Raw genomic sequence first — 18,573 nt, forward strand, 5'->3', positions numbered from 1 at the left:
TTGGGCATGACTTAGCAACTGAACACCTCTGTGGACAGAGGATTGACCTCCCTGGTGGCTCAGACGGTAAAGCGTCTTTCTCCAATGCTGGAGACCCGGGTTCGATCCCTGGGTCGGGAAGATCCCCTGGGGAAGGAAATGGCAACCCACCCGAGTACTCTTGCCTGGAAAATCCCATGGACAGAGGAATCTGGTAGGCTACAGTCCATGGGGTCGCAAAGAGTCGGACGCAACTGAGCAACTTTACTTACTTGGAGATCTCAGTTAGAAATGAAGACATGCCACAACATTTTTTGATGGAGAGTTTAATATGCAGAACTATTTTGAAATCTTACAAAATCTTACTATTCTACCCAGGGTAATTAATGTGGAAAATTTCCTTTCTCTGTGGTATAAGAATGATAAATGCCAATTATGGATTTTTTTTTATTCCAAGTGCTCCATAAACAATATCACACCAAGCACTCTACCTACTTATGTATCTACATATATATTATGTATATATATATATATATATGTATGTATGCACCTGTCTGTCTAACCTAGGAATTGATGCTATTATTTTCCCAGTTTTGATAATGAAGAAACTGAGGTTTTCAGAAAATGAAATACCTTCTCAACCAATTAGCAGTGCTAGGTTCTGACACCAGGTTTGTCTGAGTCCAAAGCCAAGGTTCTTAATCTCTAAAATAATTCTGGATAGTTTAAATGGAGAAAATTTTGTAAATACGGTATTTCAAATTTAGTTCCATCCTCTTGCATATAAGGGCTTCCCTAGTAGCTCAGCTGATAGAATTCACCTGCAATGCAGGAGACCCTGGTTCATTTCCTGGGTCTGGAAGATCCCCTAGAGAAGGGATAGGCTACCCACTCTAGAACTCTTAGGCTTCATTGGTTGTTCAACTGGTAAAGAATCCACTTGAATGCAGGAGACCTGGGTTCAATCCCTGGGTTGGGAAGATGCCCTGGAGAAGGGAAAGGCTTCCCACGCCAGTATTCTGGTCTGGAGAATTCCATGGACTATAAAGTCCATGGGGTCACAAAGAGTTAGACACGACTGAGCACCTTTCACTTTCACTTTTCTTTCATAGAAAGATAAACTGACCCCCTCTTTTTTTTTTAACCAAATTCACTCTGTGTCTTCCAATTTTGGTTCATATTGACTTTATAAAAATTATTTCTATTATCTTTTTTAAAGTTTCTCTTCAATTTCAAGAAATTTCTTTGTAGTTTTTTTCTTTATTGTACTTTTTTCACATTTGCCTTTCCACACTACTTCATTTATAATATACATCTGTGATGTTATTTTACTTTGTATAATTTTAAGTTTCCAATTCCAAATAACAAGTAAAGCAGAGCTAAATTATAAGCTGTGTGGGTTTCTATCACTGTGTGATAGGCATGTCATTTCTGTATTTTTACCTTTCAAGCAACACAGATTGAACTATTCCTAATCAAAAGACTTCCTGTTCTTTCATATCTATTTTTGCATCTTTTCTGACACACTCTTGACATTCTTTTCCTAATGCCATTAACCTTGACTCTGTTCTCTACCTGTTGCATAAGAATTTAGGTATTCATGGCCAGCTAGAACATTCTTAGTATAAAATATCAGAATGAAGATAATAAAAAAATTATAAAAGGTAATTTTTGCCATAATGTAATATCAAGAATACAAATGGTTATCTCATTATTCAACAAATCTGAAATCGTAATGGTAATAATGTCAAAACAGTACCAAAAAAAAAAAAAAAAGGTAAAATAAGAGAGAAAACAAAAAATAGTATATTTAATCTAACTTTGAAAGCTTTAAATCTCCTAAGGACTCAATATTTTGCCTACAAGTCCTTACAAACTTTGACGAAGATGAACTATTCTTCATAAAACAGTGATTTTATAGCATTTTGTTTGTAGTGTACATTGTGGTAATCTCCCCTCCAATCCTCCTACCTCCTTCCCTTGTATTGCTGCCAGTAACCACAACTCCACAGAGGTGACCCATCACTGTTGAACCCAATCAGAGTAATCCTATTTTTCTTGCATACTGGATCCCACGGCAAAATGACTGGATCAACAATGAACATGTGACACAATTAAGCCCAGTGAGATCTAAGGACAAGGTAATTGAGGAATTCTGGAGGAGCCACTTCTTGTCCTTCTTAGAAAAAGAGAAAGTTTTCAGAAGCCAAATATTTCTATTTTTGGAGGATGTGGAAGTGAACACTAGAATCGCTGTAGCCATCTGCCCCCTGAGAGAAAGCCAGCCTCAGGAAAAGTTATTCCCACATAAAGAAAATAGAAACATACCAAGTCTAGAGTGTGTCCTGAAATGCATTTTCCACTTATGTGAGCCAAATCAAGCCTATTTCTTGTTAAGTCAGTTTGGATTGTGGTTTCTATTAATTAAAACACACATAAGGTGGCTCAGGCAATCTGCCTGCAACGTGGGAGACCTGGGTTTGATCCCTGGTCAGGAAGATCCCCGGGGAAGGAAATGGCAACCCACTCCAGTATACTTGCTTGGAGAATTCCATGGACAGAGGAGCCTGGTGGGCTATGGTCCATGGGGTCACACAGAGTCTGATACAACTGAGTGACTAACACTTTCACGTTTTCAGTGGGCCCTAATTGATATGTCAGCCCTTTTGCTTCTTAATTTACCTATTTTTTCAATAATATAGAAATATATACAGGTATTATCATAGTCAAACTGTGAAATCAAATATTTAGATCATATCTCAATATTAGATGCTTTAGAAAAAACTAAAATCTACAGGGTTGTTTTAGGAAAGTAGTAATACTGAACTTTGAGAGCCAAAGAAACCCTGAAAGATTATGTGTAAAATCATTGAAATATATAAAGCATACTAATAACAAAAGATAACCATTTCTCCTAAATTATAATATAGCAGAAAAGTGTTATTAAGTCCTTGACTCACTTGCATTATTTTTCTTTATTGTTAACCCAAGCTCTCCTCATTAAGCTCCCAGTGACTTGATATGTAAAACTCTCCAACAGCATTATCTGTCTGATGCATGAAGTCAAACCCTGCTGTGTGACTCTCAAGACCTTTCATAATCTGAGTTCTTTCTGCTCTCCTCCTCTACCTATATGTGTCAGCACAATCCCACCTGCACCTGCAGCTCCAGACCCTTCACAGTTTTGCTGCTCCTCTCTTCTTCTCCATATATTCCATCTTCGTTTTTGCTTCTGTGCTTTTTGGTCAAGCCCTCCTCTCCCCACTCCAAGAGCAATACTCTTCTCTGTACATAAACTCTACCACAGGACTTGGTTCTTTGGCTCTGATTATACGTCATTGTGCATTCACCTCTAAAGCTTCAGTTTTCTCTGTGATTAGGTGGTCAGATCCTTGAGAGCAAGGAATGAGGCTGATCTCTCTTGTAATTCACTAGAGCTTCAACTACTGTGTAGTTGAATAGATATTAAATGAGTGTGTATTTGATCAATTGACCTTGTGCTTGCTATTTGTCTTACAGATTATTGCACGGATCTAGAAAAAGATTTTAAATATCTGGATTGCCTTAGAATTGCCAGATATAGCAAATAAATATACAGGATGGCCAGTTAAATTTTACTTTCAAATAAATAACAAACTATTTAGTTTTAGCATAAGTATATACAATGCAATATTTGGGGCATAATTATACTAAAAAATGACTTGCTTAGTAGCTTAAAATTTAAATTTTACTGAATGTCCTTTATTTCATCTGGAAATTCTAGATGGACAAGACCTAAAAAAAACCCCAAAACTTTGTGTTTAATTTCTTAAATTAGAGCTAAATATCACATTTATGAATTGTTTAACCTTATATAGATTTGCCAATCAAGCTCTACAGCACATGAAGTTCTCTGCATCATTTCATCTAGCAGTGGCAACACATAAATGAGTATTCATTATGTAAAAGTCACCATGCCTCCTCCTGTACAGGGAAGCAAAAATGAATAAGATGCTTCCTCTGCCCTCAAGTAATTTATAGCCTGGTGGAAGATACAGTTCATTTTAGTCCTATCCCTACTTATGTGCAATGTGGATGTTAATCCATATGGCCAAAATTCTTTTAGGCCTGATCCAGGCCTCCTGGGCAAAGATTCAAGATGACACTATACATTTAGTTTATCAAAAATGAAGAATATTTGCTTTAAAGTATATATTAAATATCTCCTATCTCTGAAGAATTATATAAACACCATAATCCATCATCCCAAATGAAGATAATTTTCAAAAATTCTTTTAATCAGAACACTTTATTCTGCTTTTGATAATTAAGTTAGCTTTTATGATGCAGGGCTTCTCTGGTAGCTCAGCTGGTAAAGAATCTGCCTGCAATGCAGGACCCTGGTTTGATTCCTGCGTCAGGAAGATCAGTTGGAGAAGGGATAGGTTACCCACTCCAGTATTCTTTGGCTTCCCTTGTGGTTCAACTGGTAAAGAATCTACCTGCAATGTGGGAGACCTGGGTTCGATCCCTGGGTTGGGAAGATCCCTTGGAGAAAGGAAAGGCTATATGTATGGACATGTATTCAGTTCATGGGGTCGCAAAGAGTCAGAAATGACTAAGCAACTTTTCACTTTGTGATGGAGGATTTTTTTTCTGGTTCTTAGATATTTAATATGCATTTTTTTAGCATAAGCAATAGAAATATATTGCATGACAGTTTTTTCCTCTGAGCTATCACGTAAGTTCTTCACAGGTAGATGCCATGCTAACTACTTATTCCGAGTCATTTATTTAGTTGAACAATAGGATCCAATGATTTAGATTTTATCTTTCTGCTGTGTGACCTTGTCTGCTTTTGCTAATGTCTCCAATCTTTTCTGGTCATTGGCAGTGTGTGTTTATGTGCGTGCAAAATTTGATATCAGTTAAAATTTTTTAGTTACACGATATTTATAAGTTGTATGCCATATAAACTCAGTGATATTTGTTATAATCAAAGATTTCAAATTCCAGAAACAACAGCATGTTTTCCATAACAGTATTCTTGATTTTTTGTGTGCTTGTGTACATATAAAAGCATTTCTTAGGCTTAACATATAATTCAAGGCTTTAAAACAATGTTACCTTAACATACAACATACAAATTTTCAGTTCTGGAATAGAGAGTACCATATTTTCCCTTTCTTTTGTAAATATAAGCTATTGATCTTACTCATCATCTGTATTTTTTTAAGAGATCTTAAATTAAAATAAAAATGCATATCCCATAAAGTAATGATTTCCATGGCTATTAACATATCACAAGAAGTTGCAAATGGAGTGGCATTAAAAGGTGATGAAACTATTGGGAAAAGTTATGCTAACTTGAATGATTTGTCAGTCACTTAGATAGAAGGCTATAGTTAGCATTATCATTATGCCAGTTCTTTGGAGCTATGAAATACTCATTTAAAGTATGTGTTTTAGGTTGTCAAAATTACCTTTGGTAGCTCTTCAATTTGATTGGCATCTAGGTAAAGCTCCTCCAATGTCCGTTCAAAGTTAAAAACCTCCTTTGGCACCTGCTGAAGGCTGCAGTGGGAGTAATCCAAAACTGAGATGATTTCTTCTTCACCTCGGAAACATCGGCACGGCACCAGACGGCCAATGATTTTCCGCTTGGTGGTCATCTCCAGGCACTGCACTAGAGAAAAACAGAAAAAAAAAACCCATCTGCTTAACCACCAGCCTTGGAAGGCTTTCTTAAAATATTTAAAGCTTAGAAATTTAATTATGATATATATTTTATAATTATATAATGCTTTGAAAAGTTTACATAAGACATGCATATGCATTATATCATTTAATCCATAAACAGCTCTCAAAGGTATGTGAGACAGGTTTTTATTACCATTTAACAAATAAAGAAATGGATTCAGAAAGGGGCAGATAGTTCCCATTGTCACACAGGTTTGGAATGGCAGAACTGGACCAGAACACAATCCTGACTTAGTGCAAGGCTTACACTCACATTTGAAACACGGATCTACAATATAGATTTTTAAAATTTTATACTAATTGCAGTACAGGATAGAAACCTCTAGATTTGTTGGAAAAATATATTTCCTTCATTTTTCCAAAATATTAATAGTCAAGTTTTACCCATAAGGTTTATGATAGTCTCTTTTTGATTCAAATTTATTCCACTAATCAATAATTATCTATTGAATAGTTAATGTGCTCTAGACATTCAACTATGTACTGGGGAGAGAGACATAAACTGAACAAACTCCCTGCTGGAGCTACGGCTGTATTGGTTATTCACTTCAGAATAAGAATCCGTACTTGTGAATCCTTTTATTTTAATGGGAGAAAAAAATCATGGCATGTCATGTCCTGACATGTCTTTCGCTAGATTAGCACCAACCAAATGCTATGAAAACTTGCACGAAACAGTATCATGGCATCTACCACAGTTCATTAAAGTTACTGTTTCTCAAGTCATTTTTTCCCTAGACTCTAAGCCTCTTGAGGGTAGAAACTATTTTGTTCATTTTTACATTTGTCTTGGTGTTTGACATGCAGTAGACAAACAATAACCAATGTAAATAAACAAATCAATTCATTAATGAACAGATGGATACATTTGAGAGTCTGTCCCCAACCACCACCAGATACTGGTAGTTAGCTTGAAAATCTTCGCATTCTAACCAGAAGGTCACTAATCTCTGGAATGTCTCAAAATAAACGAATAGCATCTTCCCCGGAGCTACCAGGCACTAATCTCATCGCTTCCTAATTACGTGTACTATTTCCCCATGTACTAGGTGGGTTTTTGAAGGAGAGGACCCTGTCTTTTTCATCTTTGAATTCATAGTAATAGTATAGTTTGCCATCTGCAGAAACAGTATTGAATGAGTATTAATTGAAACTTGCATTTTATTCACTGATTTATTTTACTTATCAACATAAACCTATTGCAGAAAAAGAAAGTAGCAATAGTTGACAAAAAACAATGCAGTATTTTGTTTTGAAATGGCTTAGATTAAATCAAATTTGGAGGCAAATGAATACAATATGCTTAAGAGATGGTGAAAGTTCAGCCCAAAGCCACCTTTATTCTTCCTTTAACTTATGAAATTTATAAAATTATATTTTGGGACAGGTTCATGAGTCAGCTCTTACATAGGGTTATTTGTACATGGCAATTTGTAGAAGGTTTATCTAAAAACATTAAAAAGATGACTTTTCTTCTCCATTAGTTTCTAGCTCTCAAAGTCCTACATTTCTTATTTCTGGGAGCTTGAATCACAAGGTTTTGGAATTATTATTTTACCTGACCTGAATTGAAAGCCCTGATTACAGGCTGATCTCTACATAGGATCTAGCACATATTAATAGCCAGTAAATGCATCTAATGTCTCACACATACCAAATATTTGCTAGGTGCCTAGTACCTAGCAAATGTTTGTTGAGGTTATTGTAGTTGTAAAAGGTAAGTGATGATGGCTCAGACTATGAGAGTAGCAGTAAGAACAGAAAGAAGTGATGGACAGGCAAGGTATTTAAGAAGCAGAATCCTTAGTGTGCATGATGGATTAAATGAGAGGTGGAAAGGATACTGTAGGGAGAAGTCTTGAAAAATTCCCAAGTTTTTAATTTAAGTCTCTAGTAACTACATGACTACTCAGCTGTGATGCCATAAAGCGGACTCAAGGCATTTATCCTGTCTCTCTATGATTCACAGCTGATGAATCAACTGTTCATACATTGTTTTTACCCAGTACCATACACTCACCCTTTTGTGCCAAACCGTGTGGCTATTTCTTGATACCCATCTGTTGCTTCAACTGTAATTTTTTTATTATGAAGAGAAAAAAGAGAATATACAAGTCTGTACCTGAACCATTTGGTCAGAGTGTTCACCATCCAGGAAGGTTTTTGCAATTTAATGCACTTTTAGTACTGCTTTCCCTTTCATTGAAAGCATCGTTCCTCTGATAATCTCACTGCCTGCCAGTAACCTCTTCCTTTAATTCAGTTCAGTTCAGTCATTCAATCATGTTCGACTCTTTGTGACCCCATAGACTGCAGCACACCAGGCTTCCCTGTCCATCACCAACTCCTGGAACTTGCTCAAACTCATGTCCATTGAGTTGGTGATGCATCCAACCATCTCATCCTCTGTCGTCCGCTTCTCCTCTTGCCTTCAATCTTGCCCAGCATCAGAGTCTTTTCTAATGAGTTCCTTCTTCACACAGGTGGCCAAAGTATTGGAGCTTCAGCTTCAGCATCAGTCATACCAACGGATATTCTGTACTGATATCTTTAAGGATTGACTAGTTGAATCTCTTTGCTGTCAAAAGAACTCTCAAACGTCTTCTCCAACACCACAGTTCAAAAGCATCAATTCTTCAGTGCCCAGCTTTCATTATGGTCCAACTCTCGCATCCATACATGACTACTGGAAAAACCATAGCTTTGACTTGATAGACATTTGTAGGCAAAGTAATGTCTCTGCTTTTTAATATGCTGCCTAGGTTTGTCATAGCTTTTCTTCCAAGAAACAAGTGTCTTTTAATTTTGTGGCTGCACTCACGATCTGCAGTGACTTTGGAGCCCAAGAAAATAAAGTCTGTCACTGTTTCCACTGTTTCCCCATCTATTTGCCATGAAGTGAGGTGACTGGATGTCATGATCTTCATTTTATAAATGCTGAGTTTGAAGCCAGGCTTTTCAGTCTTCTCTTTCACTTTCATCAGGAGGCTCTTTAGTTTTTCTTCGCTTTCTGCCATAAGGGTAGTGTCATCTACATATCTGAGGTTATTGATATTTCTCCCAGCAATCTTGATTCCAGCTTGAGCTTCATCCAGTCCAGCATGTCACATGATGTACTCTGCATATAAGTTAAATAAGCAGGGTGATAGTAAACAGCCTTGACATACTCCTTTCCCAATTTGGAACAAGTCCATTTTTCCACGTCCAGTTCTAACTATTGCTTCTTGACTTGCATACGGGTTTCACAGGAGGCAAGTAAGGTGGTCTGGCATTCCCACCACTTTAAGAATTTTCCAAAGTTTATTGTGATCCACACATTCAAAGACTTTAACATAGTCAAGAAGCAGAAGTAGATGTTTATGTGGAATTCTCTTGCTTTTCTATGATCCAGCGGATGTTGCAATTTGATCTCTGGTTCCTCTGCCTTTTCTAAATCCAGCTTGAACATTTGAAGTTCTCATACTGTTGAAGCCTGGCTTGGAGAATTTTGAGCAGTACTTTGCTAGCATGTGAGATGAGTGCAATTGTGCAGTAGTTTGAGCATCCTTTGGCATTGCCTTTCTTTGGCAATGAGAACTGACCTTTTCCATTCTGTGACCACTGCTGAGTTATCCAAATTTGCTGGCATATTGAGTACAGCACTTTAACAGCATCATCTTTTAGGATTTGAAATAGCTCAGCTAGAACTTTATCACCTCCACTAGCTTTGTTTGTAGTGATGCTTCCTAAGACCCACTTGACTTTGCACTCCAGGATGTCTGGATCTAGGTGAGTGACCACACTATTGTGGTTATCTGAGTCATTAAGATCTTTGTGTAGCTTTTCTGTGTATTCTTGGTACCTCTTCGAGATATCTTCTGCTTTTCTGTTAGGTCCATACCGTTTCTGTCCTTTATTGTACCCATCTTTGCCTGAAATGTTCCCTTGGCACCTCTAATTTTCTTGAAGAGATCTCTAGTCTTTCCCATTCTATTATTTTCCTCTATTTCCTTTGCATTGATCACTTAGGAAGACTTTCTTATCTCTCCTTGCTATTCTTGGGAAATCTGTGTTCAGATGGATATATCTTTCCTTTTCTCCTTTGCTTTCCTTCCCTTCTTTTCTCAGCTATTTGAAAGGCCTCTTCACACAACCATTTGACTTTCTTTTTCTTGGGTAAGGTTCTGCTCTTTCTCATTTCAGTTCACTACCTCTAGAACCCATTGATGACTTGGTTTCTAATTTATGGATTATCTATTCATTGTAATTCCTTCCATTCCTGATTCATACCCCTTAGACATAATAGCTTTCAACTTTTTCCACCCTAAGTTTCTAAGAAACTTCATTGTGATGCTACTCCACGATTTTTCCCTTACAGATTTTTGCTATATAACATGGTGGTTTACCTTTTCTAACAAATTTTCACACACTTATAACCAACCAAAATATATATAGCAATTTTGTTTTAAATTAATAATACTTATTTTACTATAGCTATAAATATCACTATAATTCAATTACATTTGATTTATTCTGCATCTTATTTCTTTAAAAATTGCTTTATGTTTTTATTTATTTATTTTTTTATTATGTATCTTTCACTCATTCAAGTTGCTGACTATTTCCTCTTCTTTTAGTATAGTGAGAAACATGTATTCTGTCATTTACCCCCAGGATAATCCTTTAGGAGCACTCTACCTTCCTGCTTCTGTCTGGAGTGGTTCGTTTTCTAGATCTTATACACACACACACACACAGAGAAGTATGTGTCTGTGTATGTGTGTGCATGTGCGTGTGTGTCTGTGTTTCTGCATGTGTGCGTTTGATCCTGGAATATCTCATCATTGTCATTCTGTAAATTTTACATTTCTTTCTTCTATTTTATTCCTATTTCCTGGACCCCATGTCTTTCTCTTTCTAGACTTATTGAACTATAACATCCAACAATGAAATATAACATCTAGTAACTCATTGAGAGAGAATATACAGAAGGAACATATTTTAGGCTTCTGAGTATATGATCATGGTTTCATTTCACCTACAAATAAATTTAAAGTTTGGTCAGATATATACCTCTAGGTCAGAAGTAATTTTCTTTACAAATTTGAAGTAATTTTTAATAGATTATTTTCTAGCTTTCAAGGTTGTTGTCAGCAAATCTAGCTCCATTACTATTCAAATTCCTGTTTTACGCCCACTTTCCCATCTGCCAGAACATTTTAGAACTTTTATCTTATTCTTAGTCTTTTGAAATCTCATGATGATGTGCTTTGGTATGTTTTTAATCATTTGCTGGGTACTCAACGGGCCCTTTCACTTATCCTTCACTTGTTAAAATTTTAAATATTTTTTTAATGGAGAATTTCCTCCTCTTCATTGTTTTTATTTTCTTTTTATGCCATCCTGATTAGTTGGACCTACTTCTTAGAATTACCTGGTAATGCAATTCTTTTTTCTTTTGTAATTTTCATGCCTTTGTCTTTTTATTTTATTTTCTGAGAGACTGTTTCAACTTCATCTTCTAAACCCATCTCCTGCATTATCTTTTATCAGGTAACATATTCATACTGTCCAAAAATTATTTGTTCATTGCTAAATCATGCTCTTTTTTCACAGTATCATGATTCTATTTCAGGGTGCCATATACTTTCATTTCTTTCAGAAGATATCGTTGTTAAGTTGCTAAGTCAAGTCTGAATCTTTGCAACCCTATGGACTGCAGAATACCAGGCTTCTCTGTCCTTCACCATCTCCTGGAGTTTGCTCAAATTCATGTTCACTGATTTGGGGATGCTATCGTATCACCTCATCCTCTGTCACTCCCTTCTCCTCCTGTCTTCAGTCATTCCCAGCATCGGGGCTTTTCCAATGATTTGGCTTTGCATCAGGTACCCACAGTATTGGAGCTTCAGCTTCAGCATCGGTTCTTCCCATGAATATTCAGGGTTGATTTCCATCAGGATTGATTGGCTTGATCTCCTTGCAGTTGAAGGGATGCTCAAGAGTCTTCTCCAGCACTCCAATTTGATAGACTTTTTTGTGTGTGTGCCTTTTCCCCCTTGCTCCTTGCATTTATTCTGAGTTCTATTTTCTGTTTGTTTCTTTTGGTCTTTATCTTTCATGATAGAGGTTTTTCACAAGTATCTGGTGATCCCTGGCTGTCCTTCAATTTTGAAGAGTGACTCCCTACGGAGCTAATTGGAAGCTTTGTATGCATAATAGGTTTCACTGCAGGATTCCAGGTTTCACTGGCAGTAAGTCAAAGAATGATCTGGTCTTCAGTCTGAGGCATAACTATGAAGTTTGGTAAATAAGGATCTAAGTCAGTTTTTCTATTTTCACTACTCAGTTTCTCCAGTTCTGTGTCTGGTACTTGTCTCCAAGACTCTCAAGGAAGGCTACGAAGCAAATTAATTTTTGTATCCCTTTGTGGGTATATTACAATGTAGCTGACAATGTACTTTTTATGCATATAAATATAAGCTACATTGTTTTTCCCTGCCTTCTTAAAATTTGTTGAAATCTCTTTATTTCCTGGTGTCTTTTCTTCAATTTTCTCTCTCCTTGTGATTATATGCATTTAAAATTTTCTTTTAGTTTGGTGGAATATTGGTTGTAAGTTCAGCTCAATAAGGTAGGTGGGAGATTAACTTTCATGTTTAAAAGAAAGTTTTCCTTTCTTTAATCCCTTTCATACTTTTAATCTCTTCTTATCTGACCTCCTAGGAGCATTGGACTAGAACCACATTTTTCTTTCACAAACACTCTCTTTCGCTCCCCTGACTTTACACTCTTCTGACATTTATCCTTCTGCTTCGATTCCTCAATTTCAGTCTTTTAAGAAGATCCATCTTCTCTTCCAAACACTGACATTTAAAATATTAGCGTTATTCCCCAACTAGTCTTGTTGCCCTTTTAATTGTATGCTCTCTCCCTTTCAGTCTTTACAATCTCACTCACCTTTCCCAACTCTTTTCATTTAACTTTGATGAGTGGTGGCTATGACGTTTTTCAAATTTCTAGTCAGATTTATTTCCCTCATCATTTCCACTTTGTGTTTTATGAGCATCTCAAACATAACATTGTTTAAAATTGAAGTGATGCTTTTCAAAGTTATGGAGTCCATCATCATGGTCAAGAATTTAGACACTGAAGCCAATTCCTTGGCTGTATGACTCAGCACATATTTAACCTCTATCTGTTTAATCATCTCTAAGATCAGAGTACCTACCAAGCTTGTAGAATTGCATCATCTGGTTTTAAGTGTTCACTAAATGTTCTGCCCAAACCTCCTCTCCCTGTGTTCTCAGTCTCAGAGAACAGCCACACAGTTCACCTAGTTTCTCAAGACAGAAAGCTTAGCAATATTCTTGACTCCTCTCATTCTCTCACTTTCTACATCCAACAATCACCAAGTCCTAATCCTTCAATAGCCAAAACTTATCTTGATTCAGGAATATTTTTCTTCAACTCCCCGGCAATGCTGCTCATTTATTATCTCCTGGTGATGTACCTGTCTCTCTCACTCTATTTTTCTCCCACCACTGTGAAGCTGGGGTGACCTTTTAAAAACACAAATATTATGCCACCTTCTTACTTCAAATACTTCAATGTCTCCTCTCTGCCTTCCAGACAAAGTCCGAAGTTTTTTCCTGTGGCTCGCAAGTATGACACTGTCCTCTGGACGGACCGCTGCCCTCCACGCTCAGACCCAGGGCTCTGTTCTGCCTGCTAGGCGCCACTCTTGTCCTCGTTTTCAGGGCTCTTTGGAATCGTGGCTTCTTGTGCCACGATCAGGACTACCTGATCTTTTTTTCTATAAAGGTCTTCATAAATAGTTCTGCTTTTGCACAGGGCACATTTCCTTGCTCTTTTCTAAAAATTTAGTTTAGAAGGGAAAATAGCCTCTCTTTATTCAATATGTTCCAACCGTGTCCTCTTCTCTATATGTTCCAATTGCATGCTGCAATACCCTTTGATCACATTTCGATTACTTATTCAAATGAATCTTGTTCACTAGATTGACACCTCTGTAAGGAGAGGGACCATGTCTAGCCTTTCGGCAACGTATATTTCTAGTAACTTTAGTATTGAATATCCGGTTCAGAGTAGGTACTTTAAAAATATTAACTGTATTAGTGAATGAATATGACAGCTAAAGATGATTATAATGACTTTTATTTATATAGTTTTGGAAAATTTCAAAACAATTTATAATCTATTATCTTGTTTTATCAAGACAAATAGACATCCATATATTATTGTATTTCAATAAAAAACTAATTAAGGTTTAGTGAGTTTGTGACGTGCATAAGGTCACACACAGAGTAATTAGTAGACTGAGATTAGATCTCATTTTCCCTGACCCCAAAGCCACCATTTTTTCCCCAATTAACAGACAATGCATTGCATTTACAGTGATATTTAGAAAGCAATATTTGAGAATTTATCAAACATGAATTTATCAGTAGTTTTACCACACACATTTGATGGCTATTTACACACAGAATACTTCATAGGTACAAATAGAATGAAGGGGTAGCAGTGAGGGAAATAACATTGCTCTCTTATCTGATGATAAAGACTTTAGGTTTTTTAGAATGTCGAAAGTATGGAAATATATGGTAGGATGAAAAAAGTGTTTCAGGAATTGAGTAGGTCATAACACACAAGAAAGCACATAAATGTTACACACATGATATACAGAAACATCACTTGCTTTTTTCCTGAAACATGATCATTGCCTGGTATACTATAGAAGTATACAGTTTCACATCTAGTATATGAACTTTGACTCAGAAGTAACCTGATTTCCTGTTTTACTATATACCCTTAGCAAATTTCCCAAAGAGGGAATTTTAGATTTTCAGGTTTTCAAAGGGACTTAAAAAGGCAAGAGAAAAATATTCATCTCTTCTTGTTAGCATCCTTCCAATAAATTCCATAAATCAAAGTTGAGAGTATTATTTTTTGGATTCTTACTGCATAGAATCTCTTCTCTCTTGAACCTCATTTTTTAAGATCTAAATTGAAGAGCTAAAGGGAATTTTTCTACAACCAAAGCATACAGACAACAGTCTCCCTATCAACATTCTCTGAATCAAACACATTTAAATAGCAGTGCTCACTAACACAGCCTAAACTAGCTCAAGAAGCAGAAAGACTCATCTTGATATATTCTTCAATTCTTCTCTATTCATAATTTAAACCAAAGAGAATTTCAACCACTTGAGAATTATACCTACAGAGGTTGACTCAAGAAATAAGAATATGTGTATCAAAACATCTGATTTTCAGTACCTTTGTGTTCTCTAGGATTTGTAGACCCATTATACAAATTTTATCCTTGCCTAATATTTCATCCCTGGAAAGTTAAAAGGACAGTGGCAAGTTCAATCTTTCCAAGATTTCTTGTGATAAATACTCTGGCTGTCCTCATTAGTTGGCACGGTCTTACATTTTCCAAATGACAAATGTTTCTAATTTATTCACTGAGAAACCCTTTGCCACAGGAATATGGAAACCTGCCAACCTCTCTCCATGTCCTACTTCAAGAAACATCTTTAAAACCATTACTTCACCTGAAGTAGTCTCTGAAACTCCCTCATCAAGACAGCATACATGGTGATTCTTGGACTCCAAGTGGAGCATCGGAGGCTTGTTTGTGTTTTGATTGTTCACATACTCACATTTCAAAAATACTCAGATGGCATGGGTTTGTTTTCACCCTATCATTACAATATCTGAAAGCCTGCAAGGGTTATTCACAATTCAATTTGCTATCCTTACAAGGAAACCAGTTTGTCTTCAAGACCAAAGGACTGTTATTAGGATGAACACATTTATGGTCTTTAATGCTGATATTACCATATCAGCAATCAAAACAAGAAATCAGAAAGGAAAGGATGGTGCCTGGTACCAAGAAAAGGCTTTTTAAATACTTCTAATTCAGCTTTTAGGCAAGTGACTTGTTTTAAGACTAGCAGTGCTTCCATTCTCTCTCCTTACATATTTCCCAGGAATTTTCATCCACTGACCAGAAGGTCTCTTTCTTCAAAAGACTCTTAATATATACCAACATCTCTGATTTAGTTTCTAACTGCTTAATGAGTCACCTATCTTTAAATACAATTCGACTGTTCTAAAGCAGAACTTGAAAATATTTGCTAAGCTCCTACTCTGTACCAGACATTGTGCTTTCCTTCTTGATTTCTTGCTTTGGTTAGTTGTGTTTTAATTCTCTTAATGCTGTTCCTTGGAGTCATCTTTTACTCTTCCTTTCTTTCCTTCTATATTAGACATTCAATGTCTTCCCTTCCTTTCTTTACCATTCAGTCAATCTAGTTCAGACTCAGCATTTCTTAGTAGTACTGCCCAAAGTAATATGGTACAAAAGTATATTATTTCGAGACATCCTTCCCTTACAATCATTTATTCAGCAAATTGAATGTCTGTAATGTGTTAGGCACTGGGTTATATGATGGGAAGAACTAGTGAGCAAAGAGCTATGTTCCCTGATCTAATGAATTCCCTGAATAGTGAGAGAGATAAATATTGAACAAAAAATTAAGCAAATAAATCCATACTTGTACATTGTGATAAATGGTTTAAAAGAAAATATTGGAGATTTATCCATTTTATATATTTACACATAACATAGCTTGATTAATTCCCTAAAATGCATGTCCATTCCTTAGTTCTAAAAGCTTCACTGAGTGTACATTTCTAAATAAAATATTTCCTACTTCATATCCCCAGGTCATATCTTCTTCTAAGACATAAGCAAGCTGTGTTAGTAAATTGAGACCTAAGAGTTCTTCAGGATAAAGAGATAAGCTTCTTTTTGTTCAGTGTTTCCTAAACTGCTTAAAATTTAAAACATATAAAATGTTACAGTTTATCAACATAATTAGTCTTCTAAATCACACATTTTAGGAAAGGCTGTTCTACAAGATTCTTTAGCTTGATAGTCAATCAAACTTTTCAGCTATTTTATCTAGTACTTTCAAGTCTATGTTCTATCTTATACCATCATTCAGTTCAGTCTCTGAGTCACGTCCAATTCTTTGCGACCCCATGGAATGCAGCATGCCATGCTTCCATGTCCATCACCAACTCTTGGAGCTTACTCAAATTCATGTCCATCGAGTCTCTGATTCCATCCAACCATCTCATCTCTGTTGTCCCCTTCTCCTCTGCCTTCAATCTTTTCCAGCATCAGGATCTTTTCCAAGGAGTCAGTTCTTCACATCAGGTGGCCAAAGTATTGGAGTTCAGCTTCAGTATCAGTCCTCCTAATGAATATTCAGGACTGATTTACTTTAGGATTGACTAGTTGGATCTCCTTGCAGTCCAACGGACTCTCAAGAGTCTTCTCCAACACCACAGTTCAAAAGCATCAATTCTTCAGCGCTCAGTTTCTTTATAGTCCAACTCTCACGTCCATACATGACTACTGGAAAAACCATAGCTTTGACTAGATGGACCTTTGTTGGCAAAGTAATGTCTCTGCTTTTTAATATGGTAGGTTGGTCATAACTTTCCTTCCAAGGAGTAAGCGTCTTTTAATTTCATGGCTCTAGTCACCATCTGCAGTGATTTTGGAGCTCCCCAAAATAAAATCTCTCACTGTTTCCATTCCTTCTCCATTTTCCATGAAACATGGGACCAGATGCCATGATCTTAGTTTTCTGAATGTTGAGCTTTAAGCCAACTTTTTCACTCTCCTCTTTCACTTTCATCAAGAGGCTCTTTAGTTCTTCTTCACTTTCTTCCATAAGGGCGGTGTCAACTGCATATCTGAGGTTATTGATATTTCTCCCAGCAATCTTGATTTCAGCTTGTGTTTCATCCATGCTAAAATTTCTCATGATACACTCTGCATGTAAGTTAAATAAGCAGGGTGACAAAATACAACCTTGGTGTACTCTTCTCCCAATTTGGAACCAGTCTGTGTTCCATGTCCAATTATAACTGTTGCTTCTTGAACTGCAAACAGATTTCTCAGGAGGCAGGTTAGGTGGTCTGGTATTCCCATCCTTTTAAGAATTTTCCACAGTTTGTTGTGATCCACACAGTCAAAGGCGTTGATGTAGTCAATAAAGCAGAAATACATGTTTATGGTATTGCCATAGAGTAGTAGGAATGATACACTGATCCATTTTCTTCTATGTCAATCCTGCCACTGTATGGTAATGCCATTCTATCTTTACATTGAATAATTTTATTTTTGGTTATTATAATTTGTTTGCAGATCTTTCAACATCACAGTAGTTTATTTCTCCATCTGCTAACACACATTGCTTGTGCTCTGATAGAAAAGAGATCCTCAGATATTGAATTTGGATCACTTATGAAGCTCAAATTTTTCTTTTTCAAGTCTTCTCTACATGTTCCAGACTATAAATAATGCTGCTTGCCTTGTCTTCCTCCTCCTCCTTACTATTAATATTATCATCTTAGCACTAACTAAAGAATCTCACCATAAGGATTACAGAATCAATCCTTAAAAAAATCTCAAGAGGAGATTTGTACTGAGTAGTGGCAGTTATGAGCTTATTCAAAAATCTCCCTTTGGAACTTCCCTGGTGGTTCAGTAGTTACGAGTTGGGAACTAGTTCCCTGACCATGGAACTAGTTCCAAATAAGTTAACAAGAACCAGAACAAAATAACACAACATTCTGCATATTGTATCACATAGGTGAATAACAATATTTTAATAATTCTGTCCTTCTTCCATACATCCTTTCCTAGAATTTTTATTTACTGACTTACTTAAATATGTAAATATGACTATAGAGGAGAGTAGAAATCAAACTTCAGTTTTAGCTTAAAACGACTCAAGTTCCTGAAAATGTTCTAATTCTGTAATAAAA

At 36.3% G+C, this 18,573-nt stretch overlaps 1 protein-coding gene across 2 annotated transcripts in view; it reads right to left on the reverse strand.

Annotated features, from left to right (window-relative positions):
• LRRC7 (leucine rich repeat containing 7) overlaps window positions 1-18,573 on the reverse strand; it is a 455,066-nt gene that overhangs the window by 361,203 nt on the left and 75,290 nt on the right. For both annotated transcript variants that reach the window (XM_065928451.1, XM_065928441.1), the window contains exon 2: window positions 5,442-5,644. In XM_065928451.1, coding sequence (XP_065784523.1) covers window positions 5,442-5,644 — 203 coding nt within the window. The remainder of the gene's footprint in view (window positions 1-5,441; window positions 5,645-18,573) is intronic.

Source organism: Muntiacus reevesi, chromosome 1 (assembly GCF_963930625.1).
Source record: "Muntiacus reevesi chromosome 1, mMunRee1.1, whole genome shotgun sequence".
Taxonomy (NCBI): Eukaryota; Metazoa; Chordata; class Mammalia; order Artiodactyla; family Cervidae; genus Muntiacus; species Muntiacus reevesi.